General features: G+C 46.9%; 4 protein-coding genes across 4 annotated transcripts; all 4 read right to left on the reverse strand.

Moving 5' to 3' along the window:
* Positions 1 to 2527: 2527 nt before the first annotated feature.
* Positions 2528 to 4224, reverse strand: F4822DRAFT_143567 (methyltransferase LaeA). Its single transcript, XM_051452889.1, has 7 exons — positions 4037 to 4224; positions 3841 to 3973; positions 3626 to 3783; positions 3500 to 3559; positions 3306 to 3449; positions 2812 to 3234; positions 2528 to 2760 (listed from the first exon to the last, which is right to left on the reverse strand). The coding sequence occupies exons 1-7, from the start codon at positions 4075 to 4077 to the stop codon at positions 2712 to 2714; spliced, it is 1008 nt and encodes a 335-aa protein (XP_051318637.1). The 5' UTR covers positions 4078 to 4224; the 3' UTR covers positions 2528 to 2711.
* Positions 4225 to 13655: 9431 nt separating this feature from the next.
* F4822DRAFT_392434 (TFIIA-domain-containing protein) lies at positions 13656 to 15393 on the reverse strand. The gene is made up of 2 exons (XM_051457204.1): positions 14277 to 15393; positions 13656 to 14213 (listed from the first exon to the last, which is right to left on the reverse strand). Exons 1-2 carry the CDS (start codon positions 15071 to 15073, stop codon positions 14129 to 14131), a joined length of 882 nt encoding a protein of 293 aa, XP_051318638.1. The 5' UTR covers positions 15074 to 15393; the 3' UTR covers positions 13656 to 14128.
* Positions 15185 to 16317, reverse strand: F4822DRAFT_143741 (uncharacterized protein). Its single transcript, XM_051452890.1, has 2 exons — positions 15934 to 16317; positions 15185 to 15631 (listed from the first exon to the last, which is right to left on the reverse strand). Exons 1-2 carry the CDS (start codon positions 16051 to 16053, stop codon positions 15296 to 15298), a joined length of 456 nt encoding a protein of 151 aa, XP_051318639.1. The 5' UTR covers positions 16054 to 16317; the 3' UTR covers positions 15185 to 15295.
* Positions 16318 to 17035: 718 nt separating this feature from the next.
* On the reverse strand, positions 17036 to 19715 carry F4822DRAFT_392440 (WD domain-containing protein). Its single transcript, XM_051457205.1, has 2 exons — positions 17572 to 19715; positions 17036 to 17510 (listed from the first exon to the last, which is right to left on the reverse strand). The coding sequence occupies exons 1-2, from the start codon at positions 19256 to 19258 to the stop codon at positions 17389 to 17391; spliced, it is 1809 nt and encodes a 602-aa protein (XP_051318640.1). The 5' UTR covers positions 19259 to 19715; the 3' UTR covers positions 17036 to 17388.
* Between the last annotated feature and the right edge of the window lie 76 nt (positions 19716 to 19791).

Here is a 19791-nt window from a genome sequence, read left to right on the forward strand (position 1 = left end):
TCCGTTCGCTCGCTTCATTCCGCCCGCCTGACCATCGAGAGGAGCGACATCGTCAAATGCGACCCGGTACCAACTGCATAAGGAGGCCAACAAGACACGTATCTGGTTAGAAGAAAGTAGGAAAAATGAAAAAAAGTTGGGGGCAAAGAAAGCAATTATATGTTTCGGTACGTGATGTGCGGTGATATCCAAGGAACCAACTGCATGAAGGAGCAGATCTGCTGACCTCCTTTGGGACTAGGACGGGCCAGCGGACAGGAAAAAGGATCGGAATTGCTTTAGTACGCTACTGCAGACAATACTTATGTATCTATGCACGATTTCAGGAAGCAATCATGAAGCATCGTAGCCCCGAGTAGATACCATATAGTATCTAGCCAGCCAGCCATTACATGCGTATGTAATGTGGTAATTACCGAATAAACCAACCAGTAACAAAGCCGTAGGACCACCCGGGACTCCACTGCAAGGAAATTATTATTGTCGGATAGCACGATAAACTAGACACGTCGGGCCGGTCGTCAACAGCAAGAAAACCGTTTACTATGGCGATTCGCTCGCTAGTTAAGGCGGCTTGTGGTAATTCCTACTTAGATAGGGTAACAATCGTCTCTACCCGTCCGCCTAAGGGCGCCATTATTGTCACCACGGACCAGTGGCCAAGGAATTGGTAGGTGTGATCGGGAGGTACAAGGTCATAGACGAACCCCATCACCCCCTTTTTTTCTTTCGGGAGCCAACAAGGGGGAATCCGTGACCAGGAGAGGCAAGACACATCAGCGCGGATCGGGTCGGTCCTCCCGTATCAACTTTCGGGTACCAATAGTAAGACCGTTGAAGAATAGCCGGGCCTCATAGACGTGCGTCATTAGCATGCAGAGGTGTTAATAAAGTGTGGCATAATTATCTATACCCGGGCGACTGGTTTTGAAGCGACAAGCCCCAGCCCTGGTTGGAGAAGGTAACGTTGAGAAGAGTTAGGGGCTTCAGAGTCGCATCAGAAGCTAAAGAACACTTCCAATGGAAAAGGAGAAAACAGAAAAGAAAAAAATTATTTAGTAACTACCTAATTTTTTTACGGGGAAGATAATTAAGGACCATGTTCCGGCATATGCTCGTTGGATAAATGAATTGGGTGTATTTCTATACCTAAGAAATAATCTATGTTATAACTAAATGAAAAGAACTTCATAGACGGTACTGTATGAAGTATTAATTAGGCTTGGATATGTACCTTGGTTAGAATAGGTACATGATATCCACTATGTAACTCATGTACATCTATTAAGTAAGGTACATACGTAATATGAGAGGCCACTATTAGTATACCAACAAGGCTCTGTAAATAGAGGAAAAAGCACTGTTAGTTAGGCACACTAGGCTCACATAGCCAAGGAACTAACGAAGCACATGATACTGATATACGATGAGCCCATTGAGGCCAGCTCAGCAGTTGGTTGGGGAATATTAAAAAGTAATGCTCTTATTTACAAGAGAAGCATATAGGTATAGGTATTTACTGCAACCGTGTTGCGAAGACGACAATAACAACACCAAATAGCAACATAACACCGGCCTTGTGGCCCGGCCCAGGTCCCAGGTGACCGCTCTGCGGGCCAACTTTTTCCAAAACCACACACCCTCGCCCGCCAGATAGACAACGCGAAACAGCCCGCCGACTGTCCGATGCACACAATCAAGAGGAATCCGAATGCAGAGATGACCCAGAGCGCCGTTTCGTCTAAGATGGGGGAAAAGCAGTGTAACTCTTCACTGCCCAATACACCGCTATGCTTGGGTGCCAAGCCAGCGCCGCCAATAGAGGCGCTTCCCCATCTCAAGGTTCAAGTTCGCCTGCGCCAAACAGAAAATCAACCGACCAATACACCTAAATTGGCATCGTTCCTCAGCAGTGTATCACATGTGTAAGAATCACTGCGATTCGAGATGAGAAGTATCGACTAGCGGTGTCGACAAGAATAGAGTGTCTGTCGTAAGTCCATGCCATTCGTAGCCAACAATGGGGAAGTGCACCGTGAGGAAAAAGAAGTAGTGTACATCCAACGGATCCTAGGCCGGTCTTGCACTTATACATACATGCACGTGCAGACGCATTGCTTCTAGATCAGTTTAGTCTAGCCCATACCGGGGAAAAGTATGTGCTCAGCCCGTTGAGAAGGGCATGCGAAACTTTCTCCTTACGCAGGAATATGCCGAATAGCCTATGATGAAAACAAAAATGACCTAGGAATAATCTAGGAATCCTAGGTGGTCGACTATCGCTGCGATCGCGCACTCGGTAGCATAGGCAGCTTGTAGGGGCGAAGTACCGTTCGATACACATTCGAATTCGTAGGTTAGTTGGTAGTTACGAAAGATAGCCGATCCATCGAATGGTGCAGATCAACCTTGCTAGGATTGTCCATTTGAGATTTGGGGGCAGTAAAAAAGGTCGGGTACCGTCCGAAATGTTACATGTACTCCGGCATACACTAAGGCCAGCCTTTATTTCAGTGGCTCCTCAATCAACTCGAAAAGGCGGAAGAACCTGCATAGGTACTTAGAGAGGGGAGTGGCACATCTTTTCTGCAAGCGCACAGATGTCTTAGGTAGGCTGTAGCCCGGGAGAGATGACAGAGCGGAAGAACAGTGCTAATGGCGTGTAGGTAGATACCGATCCTGTGGGTGCGTTGCAGGTAGCCGAGAAGCGCTCACGCTCGTTGGCCGGGTATGGATGGCCTTCGTGCCGTCCAAATATACCTACTCCCTATATTAGTTTAGCTCAGACGGGTGGCGGCAGCGAACACCTACATGGTGCAGTAGGCTCTCATTCCACGGGAACACATTTCCTTCCGCACTTTGGCAATCAGGTCGTTAACTTGATCTGGTTCATAACCATTCATTCTGGTTAAGGGAGCTATTGACAGGGCCTGTAACCCCATTGTAATACCGAGATTGAACCATTTGCCTATTTCTTTCTCAGGCTCACTATCGGGCCAAGTAGTGAATGGGATTCGCTTGCTGACTTGCTCAACATCGACGTATCCAAGACTTTGCAGTATTTCGACAGTACGAAGATTTGCTGTTATAGGCCGTCTAGCCCTATTCATGGCCTCGGTCAACTCTTGAGCCCATATCTTAAGGTGAGAATCATCGGGTAATTCGCCGAGCTCGGACTTAGGGGTGAGATCGATTTCTACATGCTCAAAAAGTCCAGTTCCAGGCTTGAGGTACCTATTAGCCATTGTCAGCATTTAGCAAGATTGATGTGAGCTCGTGGTCGAAATTTCAACCATAGCCCATACCTCAGTATCTGCCTGTATAGACCTGGGAAGTTTTCTATAGAGCCAGCAAGCATTCTCATATGTATAAGATCAAAAGAACTCTCTTCTACACCACTCCAGGGTTCCTCTATATCGCGCCGCTGAAACTCAACACCCAGTGGAATCCTATTATCCTGAATTAGTAAAAAGCTCGGCCGAGACGGAGAATATCGCACCTAAGAGGTTGTATTAAAGAAAGGTCCCAACCGAGAATATTCGCTCGTCCTTGATGCCGACTATGAAAAGATGCGTAGTTAGCCCAAGGGGTAGGTAAATTATCTCCTACCACACAGTTGACATACTCGGCCATATCAATCACCCATATACCGGTTCCACACCCAAGATCCAGAATCCGTGGTTGGTGAGGTAGCGGCCGTGAACATAGACCTCCGTAGTTAGAATTATCCCGCCGCGCCACCAGAAAGAATTTGTGAAGCATATCCATCCTGTCCATTTCCCCCTAAGTAGACATTTTAGTTAGAAGTTCGACATCCTCGTAGCACAAGCGGCTGCGTACCTCGTCCATTGGGAACATATATCGGCCTCTTCGAAAAGTATCATAGGATCGTCCATTTTCCGTATACCACCATTGTTCTGGTTTCGCCGTATTTTCGACTCGAGTAGCATGGGAACCAGGTGCTATCGGACCACTAGCAGACCATATCAGCAAACCCTGGGGTTCGGGATGGAAGCTCGTAGCGCATCCAACGTACCCATTGAGACCGTAAATCGAGCCGTTCCCATTGTGAGCCATGGTGGGAAACGGTGGAGCCCAATCAGGGCAAAAGAAAGCGCGCAACGAAGCGCACACCGGGAGGAGCCGTCGTAGAGGCGCGGGGAAGGTAGAATAGAAGGTTGCGACTACGGCGACAACCTCGAGTTGGTGATGCGCTAAAGTGGACGGATAGCTTCGAGACAGGTTTGGAAACAGTAATTCTTGGCTCCAGATGTGGACCTCGGGGAACGCGCGAGGGATTGAGAGGGGGGAATAATATAATAAAAAAAAAAGAATGAAGATTCAAAAGATAAAGGGGAAAATATAAGGAATAATGCTGCTAATAGAAAAAGAATACACAGGATATAAACCCAAGGACGGGAAGGACACAAGACCGAATCAAGACAACGAAGGACGACCAAAGGTACACGCGTTGAAGAAATCGCGGACAGGGAAGATGATATGTGACGATGAACGGTACGGTAGTGCGGTAGTGGGGGCTGAGTTTCAATCGAACGAGGTACAACATAAAATTATTTTAGTGCCAACCCTAGCTTGAGGTACCATCTAGTATAGCCTAAGTACCGGATTTCGTGCGGTAATGTAGATCCGTATTCCTTAAGCATGCAAGACCGCAAGACTGCAGGTGGGTGCACTGAACATTCAATGAATGCACTGGACTCGCAACAAAGACGCAAGCAGCGCGAGAGAGGGTTACAATAGAAAAAGGAAGAAAACGAAAAATAATAAAAGAACGAAGAGGGAAGAAGGAGGGAAAAGTTAATAAATCGAGTAGATGCGGGAGACTTTATAAAGCTGAAATTTGTAGATTTCTAACGACAAGGGGATTTTCACAAAAAAAAGCTGGAAATCTGGAAAAGTCCTGGAAAGCCTGGGAAGGAAAAACGGGCGTTGGAACATCGTTTTCTGAAGTTATAGGTAATATGCATTTAAATATGCATGTAGGGTGCATGGTCAAGCTTCAGTGTGATGCTGACTGGTCTGCTGGTTTAGTCCGCACGCCGGCTTTGCGATCCCATTGAACGTACGGATTGTTATGGATTGTATCAAGTATTTCCAGGCATGTATTCGAAGAGGTATTCGTAAAGGTACTCTAGGTGTCAAAAGTACATGCAGTAACAACCTATACACCTGGTACATCTAGGTACGATACAGAGCCCATGCATCTCGGAGAAGGTTAGGTGGGTCTCGGGCGAGAAGACAAGGATTATAGTTTAATGCTGCAGTGCTGTAGGTACTGTACCAGGATACAACGCTATGCCAGCGGGCCTGTTGGTTATTCCATTGTATTATTATGTTAATGTTAGTGTTAGTGCTGAAGTTAGGTATCCACACAATGCCTACAGGTAAGGTACAGTGCTCTATACCAGAGAAGGTAGGTAGGTGCAATATACTTTTTTACTCAGTACGAAGTCTAGCCTAGAAGCCTCGAGGTGCACCCGTTTCCTTTCAACTTTCAAATTTACAAGACCCAATTTCCACAATTATTACTGTCTCCAGTATATTTTCAATGACGCTTACCTCGACGACGTTGACGTAGCGTCCCTCGTATACGATACTTTTTGTTGTGATGTTTCTTGGCGGTGAATAGAGAGACATGGAGAAAGGAATGAGAAAAGGTGAATAAAAAGTTAAGATGGAACGTGCGTGCAGCAAAGTCGAACCTGATGATCGACTCACCCGTCTCAAGCTAGCAAGCGGTCTCGGGAACGGTATCACCAAAAAAATAATAATTAACGGCACACCCGACACCGTGTTGGTTTATCAATTGGATCCATCTACTTGGTGCTTGGTGCTTGGTCTTGTCATAAGGCTTCGGGAGGCCCCATCCCCCCTAGGGCCTCTAGGGTGAGGGGATCTAGCCCCACCGATTATAGCGCTGTCCGTCCCGATGCAGAGGATCGTGTTTCCTTGAACGTGACACAAGACTACTTGGGATGGCAAGGTACCAGTACAAGATCTTGTAATAGAACCAACCTGTGAGATGCTGCAGCAATCAAGAAAAGAAGAAGAAAAAAAAACTAACTAACATTCTCGAGTCTAGGTCCCTCCCGACTTATCACCGTCTTAATGGCCTCACTCATCCGTCCACGTTATCTCTCATGGGTTCCTAAAACCAACATGGCACACGGCAGAGAAAATGACCACATGTGTATTTGCTGACAACACTGTTGCTTACCAGTATCATATTTTTGTCCTATGATGATAAATGGTGTATCGAGAGAAAAGAGCGCGGCAGGTTACACGACTGAATGGCTTGCATTGATCTATCAGCAATGCACTGACAAGGCCTCGGAGCCCTGGAGCCAAACACCACGCCGGCTTGGGTGCAGCATGCTTCGAGACATAAGCAAACCGTTACGTTACGGGGGGGCAGGCTTAATCTATCCAAGCAGGTGAGCGCTTGAGATGAGCAACAACCCCCCTTGGTGCGTTACTATGAGACTGCCACAAAGTGCGACCTAAAAAAGAGACATCGATTAGAATTCAGGCTTCCTTAAGTGATTTCCCGAGAACGTGCGCATTATTGTGCAGCTGTGAAAATGGTCGGGTTATCTCGAAGTCAGATCATGAGACTGTCTTAGTTAAAAAGTCCATTGCCGAGTAAAAGTCACCAAGTCGAGGTACTTCCTCGCTTCCAGCCACTCCCACCAATGACCGGCCGCTCGCGATCCCTTTCAGGAAAATAAACGACCCCGGTATCCGCTCTCCGCAAGGTCTTCCTTGTACCTCCAGCGGGTAGGATGAAGGTACGTAGTGCCACACTCCTCGCCAACTCTTGTTCTATTTTTCTTCATCGTAGCCAACCACTTAGACTCCCTGCTCTTCCTGTAGTGTTACTAACCCTATAGCAATGCTAACAAAGAACACACAAGACTCGCAGTACCCAAATCAGTCCTAATGATTCATTCGAGAGATAACATTCCTGAGTGTTTACCCACTATACGCATCTCGACGGGGACTTCTTCTCCTTTACGCCCATGAAATGAGGCATTAAGTTTCTTGAAGCGGTCAACATCAAGGCCTTGATATTCTTTGGTTACTGCAACTTAAGAACCAGAATTGATCATCTACGGTTTTCATTCCTCACCGTACCCTTACATATTTGCCTAAAAGAAGGCTGTCGATAATCTCGTCGAAAACGGAAGCACACATTCGTACCGCGGGGGCGCTGAACCACAGCGGTGGGACGGTAAAACTGTCACCTAACCTCCAAAGTACATATCCATAATGGACGCCAGGGAGATCCGGCAGTGTACCTACTAAGTACTCCACACACCATGCGACTGCAGATGCAACTAGGCCCATCTATTTGACCCCTTATTGCATAGGCCTGCCATGTAAAGGGAGTCAATCCGGTCGGTACAGAGCTCCTACTATAGCCTACAAACCTACAATATAGCATTACCCTACGAATTCGCCTACACCCTTCTATAGACCGCAGGTACCAGGTAGTACAAGCTGCGCTGGCCCTCGTTTATCTCGTCCATCACTGCGATCGGGCAACTGTTAACCCCTTTTAGGTAACCAGGAAGGCAATTCTTAAACGAGGCCTAAATCTGAGTGTTCACCACAACACCCAGCGTGCTAACACTTCTTTTCCCGACCACCACAGGAGGCACAACCCATGCAAGTTCAACTGTCGCCAATTCAAACATTAGGTAGAGACTGTGCTCCTTTGCACAGAAGGTCCAGGTTCCACAGCCCATTTCTTGTAACAGCAAAAGCGCATCAAGCACATGAGCATGATGACAGAAATGTAAGGATTCGTGGCAATACCTACCCCATAAATTGAATATCCTGTTACTAATTGGCAGGTTTATTAGGTCCATCCGCTATCGTATTTCAGGTATAAGTACCCTCAACTAAGTGACCTTACACGGACACGGTTAGGCCATACGGGGAAGAGTCCTGCTGACGAAGACCAATCAAAACAACGAAATTGGTCCCGACGCAACGGAACGCAATTAAGTTACGTCTTGGCGTTCTCCACTAGTTAAAGGAGCTTCGCTGGCATGTTGTCTTGGACTAGAAATCTTTAGTGATGATATGGAAAAGAAGATCCAGGGTTGTCGGAAATGCCTTCTAACAGGCAGGAGGGCGTCAAAAAAAATGTCACAGTGCGAAGCCTCATAGAAAATACAGTATAAATACTGTAATTTCTGACCAATCACATAGGCTGTTCAGCACAGTTTGAAGCCGTACTAATACTACTGTGACATTTTTTATGACGCCCTTCTGACAGGTCAATGATCCTGCAGCCCCGTACTCAGGCCACATCCCCTACTTCAGAGGGCATGAGAATGATCATCCTCACGTCAACAGGACTGCAGCTGGTGGATCTAGCCAGGCATATTCCCACTCATAGGTGAGACACTAACGGGATGTTCCTTCAAATACCCCTGTTTCTCGGCCCGGTTTCTACGTTCCAGGGTCAAAACTGGCCCGACAGGATGGTGGTCGGCCGACCCGACAACTCAGCTGAATCAATCCCAATACCAGTATAATCCCAGTGCTGCACCGCAGTTCTGGGAAAGACTCCTAGGTGTGAAGCGAGCTGACACAACAGCCTACAGCTATGACACTATTCATTGTCGGTGCTTCTACGCGCGTACTTGTCATCTTTGGAATCGGACTACACTACGATCTACTTTCGATGCTGACGCACAAATCCTACTGTTGCAATTTCACGAGCTTGGCAATTCTTCCAGTACCATGTTTGACCTTTTTATTCCACCGGTCCTTCAACTAGGGCTGTGCAACGTTTGTCTACTTTGTCGTTCTCTCAACGCTATATCATTGGATGCCGAGCGAAGGAGCTGTGTTCGTAACGGCCAGCTGCAGAGTCAAGTGATTGAACAACTCTTGAATACCTTAGATCCCAAAGACAGTATCGGGTAATTGACTGGTACCTGCATTCACGACTAGCAAGATAAATCTCGCAGGAAGCAGACCTAGAGCTGCAATAATCCGTCGCGACATTGGCTGAGGCATCAGGTCTTTTGTTGAAACGTTTACCTAACTAACTCGGCGTGCAAAAGATATTACTAACAAGATGCTCCATGAAGGCTCGCCTACTTCTAATAACCTTGCAATGATCATGCTAAGGCGTGTTAAGTATTCATTACTTACACCACACCTACACTATGCCTGTTTACTACTAATTGATAAGCTAAGAGTGGATAACAATGAGGGGAATAGTGAACCACCCCGTCGAATAACACTATTTCTCATAATATTAAAATAATCACAATTAATTACGAATACGGAACTAACAATCCCAGAGCGCTTGTCCCGGTAAATGGGTTTAATTCAGCATCTCCGTTAATATTCCTAACTAAAGCCTCAAAAAACCGGTTGGCATTGAATACCTAGGTAGTCAACTGATGGTCTGCCACAACCCCCGCCTCATATCCTGAAATGGCATTGATGTTAGGTCTTCCTACGGCCACATACTCTCTTTTGTTAGATTGACCGCTTCTTCAACTGATAGACATATTTCGTCTTCTAGCCTTCAAAATCCCAAGGCCATAGTCAATTTAAGACGGGGATCGCAAGAGACCAAGTGCATCAAAAACATATCAGCTGATCCAAAGAGCCTTGATCAGCCAGCGGGGATTTTTCAATATTGTTCTAGGAGCTACAATTCCACCTAAGTACCAGGGGAGTAACGATATAGTACTATAGTACTATGTGGAAGAAAGCGAAGAATCTTGCGAATCACAATTGCCGCCGGCAAAGGGGGTTACATCGAGCATCCAAAATAGGGCCGGGTACCCGAAACCAAATCCCGAAGTGCCCGCCAAATGAGTCTACACAGGCGAGTTAGGGCCAATCAGGCATTGCTATGGACCTAGAGCTTCAGCGTCTCACCGCCCGGGCGTTCGTTACCAGACTGTCGGGTCCAACCCAATTTCACACCTCCCCATTATTTTTTCCCTCTTCATCCGCTCATCCCGCATTTCGCGCCAGGTTGTTTACCTTAATCATGTTACTTTCCTACCAACACTTCATTCATCATCTATTTGCACTACGGATTTAGGCTTTTAATGGACTTGTTAAAGAATTTCATACAAGGATTAGACCGGGCTTGAGGAATTCTCCGTGATGAGAACCACCCGTTCAAGAATAACGGATGAGAATTCATCCTTTTACCAGGTATCGATATTACGATTATGTCTACGGAGACATCCGCCGGTAGACGAACGACCTATTTCAAATCTCGATTTCACATGAAGACTACCTAGGTAGTTTATACGCAAACTCGCTTACGTTTCGTCATAGAGTAATCAAGGGAGGCCAGGTTGGAGACATCTTGTAGCTTTAAGCTGACGACAGGCGTACAAGCATACTAGAGGTAACGATCATATGTTATGAGCCACATACTACAGGGGTCACAATTTCATCCCGTCGTAAAGCTGGCTGATCTATTTTTGCCTATGGACGACGGTAGGACTTACATGAGCATATTCATGTTCATCATCAACTTTTCAAATCATACACCTCATAGTAACTCATGATCACCCTATACCATGTCAAGCCGTCGGGTGCTCTAACTTATTCTATCCCATTCAGTTATAGTTTCACATTCTAGGAAGCCCGAATAGCTACATAACCCACTTTCATATTAAGAAGCCTGCTTCGAGGTCACTACCAACACGTCAACCCCCAACTTATACGAACAGATTAGGCAAGCCATATTTGCCGACACTAAAGAAATAGACAAGTACAGTACATACGAGCGGAGTTGCTGGTTCAAGCATGGCGCTCGTCATGGTAATATACGCTATATGAGGCGACGTAGCTGATTATGGATTCAAATAACAAAGGGACGACCCAGCGCCACGGCACATGATAGTATGGTTATGGTTGATGGCATGACTTCGAACGCGAGGCACCGCAGTATTTCTTGGTTCTCGGGACGCGAAGAACAACGCACAGTTGATCATGACCCAATAACTACATATCTCCATACACGTGGAGTCGTCGGGTTATTGCCCCGAACCTGTTCGGAACCAACACAACTACCAAGACGCTAGACCATAATCACATTCCCGGAGATGTCGTTCAGTTTAGTTATGTAAGAAACTCCTCCGTTAAGCTATGCGTCAATGCCATGTGATATGTCAACTCTTCTTAGTTAGAGTTATGACGCGGATCTTGCCTGAAGAGCCCGGCCACCCGGCCGGCCGGAACTAACAAATACACGACCCAGAAGGATGGATACCCATACATACCGGAGCAAGCTTCCATATATGACATAGCCTCGCAGTTAGAGGATGACTAACCACCACCCATATCAACAAACCAGGCGTGCTATATCCCTAAGGGGTGAAACCCAGGTAATCAATGTTCGGTCAACGTGTCGGGCTGTCTGAAGTCACTCATAAGCGTCCCACGGGCCAATATACCGCCTCGGGGTAACATGTGGTAACTAATAAGATATGCCTATTATAGGGCTTGTGGGCCACGTTTTAACATGACCATTATTTTTTTACTATTTTTTATTTTATTTCCTATTCGAGCCAACGATGCTAGGCTAGGTCCCAACGACTCGGGCCGGGGTCCAATGCCCATACTCTCGGGCCCTTTCGCTCGCGCTCGGAGCGATAACGATCGTCGCATATTATAGACGTACGTAACGTAAGACCGGAAATAGTATGGACTCGCAAACATCGACAACAATAGCGATGGATTTAACTACCAACAGCGATTTTACATCCCTGGTTTGGTCCTTTTGTGCGAGGAATGCAGAGGTTATTTTGCGACATATTCGCTGGGTTGGCGGATGGTCTAGTGAAATTAGCCCGTGCTGTGTCGCTGTTTAATTGCGAGATGAGGAAAACTTATGATGATGATTATGATGGTCCTTATAATAGCTATATGATATGATTTATATATATGTGTCCCATTATGGGGCTCATGGGGTACCTCAGGAGCTAAGGCAGCAATATCTTCATGGGAGTGTACCTGTCAAACTAGAATAAGGCACTAGCACGTTAGCACACACTCATTTCACCTCCCCCTTTCTTCTACCACGTCGCATCATATAGAGTATGACCTATTCATAGGCATTATCAATGGAGAAGAAGGGATAAAGCTTATGGGCGCATCTTCTTTTGGATCTTACTACTTTTTATAGGTATACATGAGATAATGAGACTACCCCTTAGAGTCATCTGAACTATGTAAGGCACTTCGCTAGGCATAAGGTAGAAGGATAGGACGTATAACATCTGGATCATGACCGTTCGACGTAAGGGAAAGCCCGAAAAGTGAGCGGTAAACATCGTGTAATGATCATTGAGGGTGGTTCTAGTGACTTCATTAAGGTCGCCGACTTAAAAGGGGGGCGGTATGTTTTCGAAGTAACTTAACATATTATAATCATATCTTAGATATACTATTTCGTCTCTATTTTAAATGCGCGTATGTAAGCTTATATGCTAGGTATGTATACCCAATTATTCATAGCCGCTTATTCACATATTGTAGGCCCCTTAAGTGGTATACTGATATTGCTTCTTGAATGATACGGGGCTACCTATCTAGGTAGACTGCAGCTTCTAAATGGGCCAAGAAACAACGTAGTTCGGTAGAATAATATAAGGCTTTACTGCCTACGAATCTAGGTACCTAAGATAAGTAAGAAAAGGGGGAACCGAGAACGAGAACATGGACAGAATTTAGAAGACTACAACCATGGGTTCATCGCGACTGGTAGGTCATCAAGCAGAGCCTCATCCACAGTCATCCATCCTATCCCATTGCATCGAAGTCAGGAGCTACTCGCCAATCCTACCTACCTATGTCAAGACCCAAAATATCAATTGAAAATGAATATACATTGAGCGAAAATGATCTGCTACCCCTTTTCACACCTCCTTCCGAAGACCCTGTACAATCAAGCAACTACCTACCTCTCTACATCAGTAACTAACTTATATCCACGCACATATTGACGTAGCCAACCCAAGAAATTCCCAACCAGAAAAACCGAACTCCTATTCCTAACCCCTAACTCCGATACGCATCTACTATCCCGTTCCCACATCTCCCTCTATATCTTCGCTCCAACACCGCGAATCTAACATAACTCAACACAGCATAGTCTCCGCCGGTAATCCTATACATAATAACCTTCCATTCCCTATTCCAAACACACACACACACACAAAAGAAAAAACCAACGCCGAGCCGCGCGCATAACCGTAGGAATGCATTAAAAACAATACCCGCCCGCCGCTTCGCCGGTGTTCAAAAGCGGAAATACCATCCTTGGGTAGCGGTAGGATTCGTCAGTGGGGAACCATTTTCCACATTCCTTTCCACAAACTTATGTGCGGCGGCAAACTTTCCCGCATCGATTTTGCCGCTGGGTTGCCTCGAGTGACTCATTCTGGAAAACGCTCGGATTTTTTCTTTTATAGCTTCTTATGTATATTGATGTACTGGAATGTATAAATCGTAGGATCTACGAACGTATGCGGGTAGTTACTAATATCAGCTCCTTATGATGCTAGGTTATGTCACCATATCACGTACGTCCTACATCTACAGAGCAAAGCACAAACCGTAACTATAGAGAAACAATGCATTGAGAATTATCTGTATTGTTACAACTGTCCTAGGATACTATCCATGCTAGGCAGCAGTAGGCCCGTTCCTCTAGCCCCGTCGCATTGTTCATCATCTGGGAGTGGCCAAATTGCCAGAGGTGGCGTAAAAACCCGTCGAATGTTCTCGAACGGATGCAAAATCAGGGCGAGGAAAACGCAAAAATCAACGCAAATATTTATCAACATGCCATGCCTGTTCCAATAGAAATTCTGTCCTTGGTAGGCACCACCAAGGCGTTATGGAACTCGCTTGGTACCGAATCAAGCTTTTCTCTCCCCACCCTTTACCCGTAAGCCTTGATCATATGTTTGCAAATAGTGGCCGTAATATCGCAACGCAGAAAACAGGAGTCTCATGGCGATTGATGTCTGAGGGGATATGCGCCGTAACGTACGAAATCAAGGTATTTCTTGTGTAAAGTCGAAACAAAAGGAGATGCGTCCCAAAACTACCATTCATATTCGCCGGTAGCCTTGTGGAAGACGTAGTCCTTGCCGTTCACACTAAGAACGCCATCCTTCAGGACACACTTCCTGTTTCATTGTAAGTAACTTCAATGTAGATTTTACTTTGAAAATAAATGAATCGACACTTACCACTTGTTCTTGACGCGCTGAACCTTGTCATACATGCAGAGCATGATTTGGCCACCATCCTCGTCTTCATCATCCTCTTCGAGGTTATCGTCGGGATCGTCAAGATCCGAGTTAATAGCATCCTCATCATCATCCTCATCCTTGACGCTATCATCCGGACCGTCGAATTGGGAAGGACCGCCAGAGGTGGATGCGCGGTGGGGTATAGTGGCTTTCGTATCCTTGCTCTCACGCTTCACCGGCAGCATCAACCCGCCGCCTTCCATAGCCTTAGCATTGGCGGCGATTTGAGCATGGAGAAGGTTGTCGATCTCGACTCGTCCCATTTCTATATCCCCAGTTGGGTCACGGCGCATAAGTACTCCCACATGATCGTCAACATCACCCGCACCGTCCAATTGGGACTGCGGGGGTCGCTGGCCGTTAGGAATCTGGGCGCGCTGTTGCTGCTGCTGAGCGTTGGGGGGCATTGTTGGTCGATACTGCTGCTGTTGTTGCTGCTGGGGGTGACCTTGCCACTGTCCGGGGAGCGGAATGGGTTGGTTGCCAGGTCTTTGTTGACCTTGGGGTTGGTTACCATTCATTGACTGCTCTTGTAGCCTTTTGATGGATGCTGCAGCGCGATCACCATACATATTCTGCAGCTGCTGGGATACGCGCTCCTGTACGGCTGCAGCACCGCCCTGCTGAGGGGCTTGCGACATCATGGGAGAATTCTCAAGACCGGGCTCGGTCTTAACAGAGGGTTCAGGCTTGATCACGGGATCGTTAGATTGCTGAACTCCAGCCATAGGCATGGTGAGACCTTGTGCTTGAGAGACATGTTGTTGGTTGTACGAGGCGCCATTGGTAGGAGCCTGGGGAGTAGGCTCGGGTACTGGTGCGGGCTGCGATGCAGCGGCAGGGGCAGCAGATGCTGGAGGATCCGGTTTAGGATCCCAGGGGAAGCTAGCCAGCTGTTGCTGAGAGAGCTTCTTCTGCCATCCCTATATGAATTTTGTCAGTTGGGGAATTCATTATCATATATTTAATTCTATTATTTTCATTTTCCCTTTTTTGGTGGGATGGAAACATTGTTCAATCCGCAAGACGATAAGATTGTATAATGATAAAAATGGTGGGGGAGGATAAAGAGAGGAAAAAGTGAATATACTGTGAACGTGCACAGTAAAGGGCACGTGAATAGAACTGGGTCTTCTTCGCCCGACCAATAAGAAATGACGTGAGTCACAAGGAGGTTTGCAGCAGGCACATAGGGATAAAAGGCCCAAATAGTGCCTGCCCGCCCCCTCACAAAATCCGCCAGTTCTCACCACCCTCGGCTTTGGCTTTGGCTCTGGCTCTTGCTTTGGAGTCTGGCACCAACACGCACTTGCCTATTTGTCATTATGGTCTTTTTTATGCTTCAATCATAATGCATTAAATTGAATATTTTCATGATGCGATAGAATGATTTTTGAAAGTCAAAGCAAAATAAGGGAAGAAAGAGAAAAAAAATGATGATGGTCAAGTTATTAATCATTCATAACAACCCGACCGAACACGGAGAGTAATGGTGAAGATAGGTGTGGAAAAGGTGAAGCAGAACAACAAGAAAAAAAAGTAACACAAGGAAAAGGAATGTATTGATTGATTTGACTGATTGAAGATGGCTCACCTTCTGAAGTTCCTCCAAGACGCTCTCATCAACGCCGCCTTCCTCGAAATCCACTCGCGATGCGTCGATTACATCCTTAATGATTTGCTGGTACACCGTACCAACCTGCGAGTTCGACATCGTGCGAATGACCCGAGGTGACTGGCCGAGATTGAACACAAGATGTTTCGCGTGCGCGGTCGCGGTCGCGGCGACAACAATAACAATTTCCCAAGTGCAAATGTGTAGGTTCCCGAGTTACGTAAAAAATTGATCGACTTGGAATGAAACTAGTGATTGATTGTTGCGGAGACTGGTACGGTTACGGGTGACGAGAGGAGGCGCGCAAGATAGAAGAAACTGGGGTTCGATGGTTTTGGGTGTGGATGTGGATGGATGCGGCCTGCGAAAAGCGAAAGTCGAAAATTGGCTGGAGCTGGAAGAGTGTGATGGGAGTAAATGGATGGAGTACGCAATACTGCCAATGCTAAAGGGAACCAAAGACGGAAACCCGGGCTTTTCGGTCCTTGTCCGAGCTCCTCCCCGTGCGCCCACTTAAATTCCTTCTCAAATTTGTATTTCTGGTTTTTCTGATACTATCTTAGTAGGTTGCCGTGCGATTTTCCCAGGTTCCGTAAGGATGCAGCGTATTTGGCTGACAGCGAAATATTACTTGCTGGGGGATGTTCTCGTGAAGTTGACCTGAAAAAGGTGTAGTTTGTTAAAGTGCCGCCTGCACTGCTTACTTAATCGGTTTGCCTTGGCATTCTTTAGATAAGCACGATAATCACTGTGCCGCCCAACCTTGGGCAGGTGTACTCCTAGGATAGATACGTACCTGCCTAAATTCATTAAAATATTAGGTATGTACGTACCTTGACTGCCGTGCGCCACGCAACACCGCACGTCAAATAAGGTGAAATGAGGTAATGTTCATAAAAAACTTGCATTCAAATTGCTAAGTTAGAAATAGCCACCACGCGCATTAAATTGGAAGGATAAAGGGTTAATATTGAAAAGCACTTTAAAACATCAGTAACAACCATCGGATTGCAAATGCAGCAGATATTAACGACTTCATCACATTACGAGGACGTCTTAATAGGGTCAAAAGAGCAGCAAATACCCGTCAACTTAATATCGTATTGATATGTCGACTACCTAAACTACCTTCCCCTTCCCTGTGCCTTATTAAAATCCGTATTATGTTTTCCTAACTCCCTATTGTAATACAATTTGTCGAAGAATATGATTCATTCTAGTGGCCTTCCGAAGCGGGCGTTAAGGTATCAAATATCGTAGCTCATGACCAAGTCGTTTCATCCGGATCGAGACCCTCCATGTCCGTGGCATGGGGAAATCCATGAACGCCGCGCTGAAAAGACACCAAATGCAGTACCAGAGATGCCAGAACGAAATTGTTGTACCTACTGTTGTTGATCGTGATCCTGACATTCATCGTAGTCGCATGGCGCTTTATCGGATGGTCATCTGCTTAGCCATGGTGGCCTTGGCGGAGGAACCGCTGGCACCAGCGCCTGAGGCAGCACCTGCCTTCTTCTCAAAGACCTTCCAGAACTTCAAGCTCTCGTCGGCAGCTGTAACCAGATATGTTAGTAAACGGTTACCAATGGTGTAAAATGATAATGCGAGACTTACCAGCAGTTGCAAGCATTTGTCCGTCGGGGGAAAGGCAGCTGTGAAGAACACGGCTCTCGTGGGCAGGGATCTCAACATTGCGGACTAGGGTAGGGTAGCTCCAGATGCTGAGGGAGTTGTCGGGGAATCCGCTGGAGCTGACAATCTCACGGTAACTAGTGCTCCATCGAAGGCTGGTGACTTGAGAGCCAGTATCTATGCTGTTGACTCGGGCACCAGAAGTGGTGTTCCAGAAGTGAATGTAGCGGTCATAAGAGCCACCACCAGTAGCAAGGAGGTTAATGTTCCACGGGCACCAGGCAAGCGCCTTGACAGCGGCTTTGTGGTTAGTCTTGGTAAACTTGGGGACTGCTAGCGATCGAGCGTCCCAGATCGAGACCAAGTTGTCGTTGCCGCCAGTAGCGAGTTGGGCACCGTCTGATCGCCATTCAAGGCCACAAACTTCGGAGGTGTGGGAGACGAGCTCAGCAACCTTGTGCTCTGCAACACGAACATCGTGGTTGTAAACAAGTCCACTTCGGGCACCAGTGGAGAGGAGGTGCTTGTTCCAGCCCATCACGCCAACACGGGTATCGTGACCGAACATGCTGCGAACCTTTGTGCCCTCAGCGACATCCCAGATCTGGACCTCACCAGTTCCAAGACCAACACCGACGTAGGCACCATCACCAGACCACTTGACGCTGCTGACGTAGGTGTCAGGGCTGGTCTCCAACAAGCAGTTGACTGAGCCCTCATCGGCAGACCAGACGTAGACGTTGCGCTCAAGACCGATGGCAACCTGGTTACCAGAGCTCCAGTCGAGCAGGTTTAGGTAGTAGTCATCAATCAGACCGGGCGCATCAAGTACACGTTCGGGAGCAGTCGCGACGCGTCGTCGGAATTGAGCAGAGCTAGCATTGGCTGGCTTAAGGGGTCGGTTGTATTGTTGTCGAAGATCAATAGGCTTGGAAGACTCAGGGGGTGCAGGCTTGAATTGGAGGATACGGGTATTCAGGTTAACACCGCAGGCATTGGCCAGAGAGTCTTGGTAAGCAACAGTGTTGGGAGATGGGCGAGAGTAGTTGGCAGGTTCGTCATCATCGATGTTAAGGCTTTCAAGAGCAGCGATAGCATCATCTGTAGCAGAAGAGAGGACAGCTGAACCCTCGCTACTAGTCTTAGGTCGTTGCTTGTCTTGGTTGTCGAGCTTTCCAGAGCCTGCATTGGCAATAGCAGAGCTGTTGCTACGGTTGGGAATGAATCGGTCGGCACCGTAGCTGATAGTAGTCTTGCCGGACTTTGTTCGGAGAGCACTCTTCTTGGACTTGGCACTGCAAGGGGTTTTGGTGTGGCCAGTGCCGACAAGAGTGAAGTCCGACACACCTAGCTCGAGAGCCTTACGAGGAGTAGCGACACTGCGAGCAATGTTTGACTTGGGCGAGTTTCGGTGGGTAGATCTCGAGCTTGACTTGGCTAGGTGTGAGGATAGGTTTCCACCGTACACTGACTTGCCAGCAGGTCGGCACGCATCATGGCTGGACTGTCTCTCGGGGGTGAAGGGAGAGGATTCCTTGTGGAGAGCGACAGTAGTAGTCGTAGTGCGTTGACGAGGGGATGGTGTCAAAGGCATCCGTCCGCCAGCGGTACGGGTGGAGAAAAGTCCCTTGTGGGACTTAAGGGGAGTCGATACTGCAACTGATGCCATAGCGTCTAATTGTCTAGTGTATGACTAATTATTGTGTATCGAGATGTATGAGTAGATGAGAGCTCCGATGTATCGAACGAGCTCCAAGAGACTCAACTTAATGGTTCCTGGATTTAGTGATTTGGTTAGTAATAGTCGTCGTTTTTGTTCGATAAATCGAAGTGTGCCTTCACAAATAGCTAAAAGTCGGAGGGGCGATCAAATGACTGATGAACAGCGATGAGATCTAATGGACTCTGGAGTAATTCTTGTGTAAGGCTTGATAGCAGTAGAGGCCTAAAAAGGCAAAGCGGATTGGAGGTGTTAAGAGGTGTGCGGAAGATGAGAGTAGAATGGTTTGTAGTGAAGGAAGAATCAAAAGTTAAAAATGCTATTCAATCGTCACGATTTATGTGTTGACAAGAAGTGGATCGCACCTCTCTGCGTTGTGCAGGGCAACCGTTTCACAGAGAAAACTATTCCCTAATAGTGCTAGTTTCACCGTGCGACAAAGTTTCCACTTAAACCCTGAATTTAAACCTGGCCCGTGCGCA

Source organism: Hypoxylon trugodes, assembly GCF_022578975.1.
Source record: "Hypoxylon trugodes strain CBS 135444 unplaced genomic scaffold F4822scaffold_2, whole genome shotgun sequence".
Classification (NCBI taxonomy): Eukaryota; Fungi; Ascomycota; class Sordariomycetes; order Xylariales; family Hypoxylaceae; genus Hypoxylon; species Hypoxylon trugodes.

Bases quoted from the DNA above. Each gene is read 5' to 3' on its own strand.
- F4822DRAFT_143567 (XM_051452889.1), bottom strand. From the start codon at position 4,077: ATGGCTCACAATGGGAACGGCTCGATTTACGGTCTCAATGG. The intron at 3,560-3,625 runs GTATGTCAACTG...ATCTTTTCATAG, and splicing joins TGGGTGATTGATATGGCCGA to TCGGCATCAAGGACGAGCGA. The intron at 3,235-3,305 runs GTATGGGCTATG...AATGGCTAATAG, and splicing joins CTATACAGGCAGATACTGAG to GTACCTCAAGCCTGGAACTG.
- F4822DRAFT_392434 (XM_051457204.1), bottom strand. From the start codon at position 15,073: ATGCCTATGGCTGGAGTTCAGCAATCTAACGATCCCGTGATCAAGCCT. The intron at 14,214-14,276 runs GTAAGTGTCGAT...ACAATGAAACAG, and splicing joins CAGCGCGTCAAGAACAAGTG to GAAGTGTGTCCTGAAGGATG.
- F4822DRAFT_392440 (XM_051457205.1), bottom strand. From the start codon at position 19,258: ATGGCATCAGTTGCAGTATCGACTCCCCTTAAGTCCCACAAGGGACTT. The intron at 17,511-17,571 runs GTAAGTCTCGCA...ATCTGGTTACAG, and splicing joins ACAAATGCTTGCAACTGCTG to CTGCCGACGAGAGCTTGAAG.
- F4822DRAFT_143741 (XM_051452890.1), bottom strand. From the start codon at position 16,053: ATGTCGAACTCGCAGGTTGGTACGGTGTACCAGCAAATCATTAAGGAT. The intron at 15,632-15,933 runs GTGAGCCATCTT...TGTTGGTGCCAG, and splicing joins TCTTGGAGGAACTTCAGAAG to ACTCCAAAGCAAGAGCCAGA.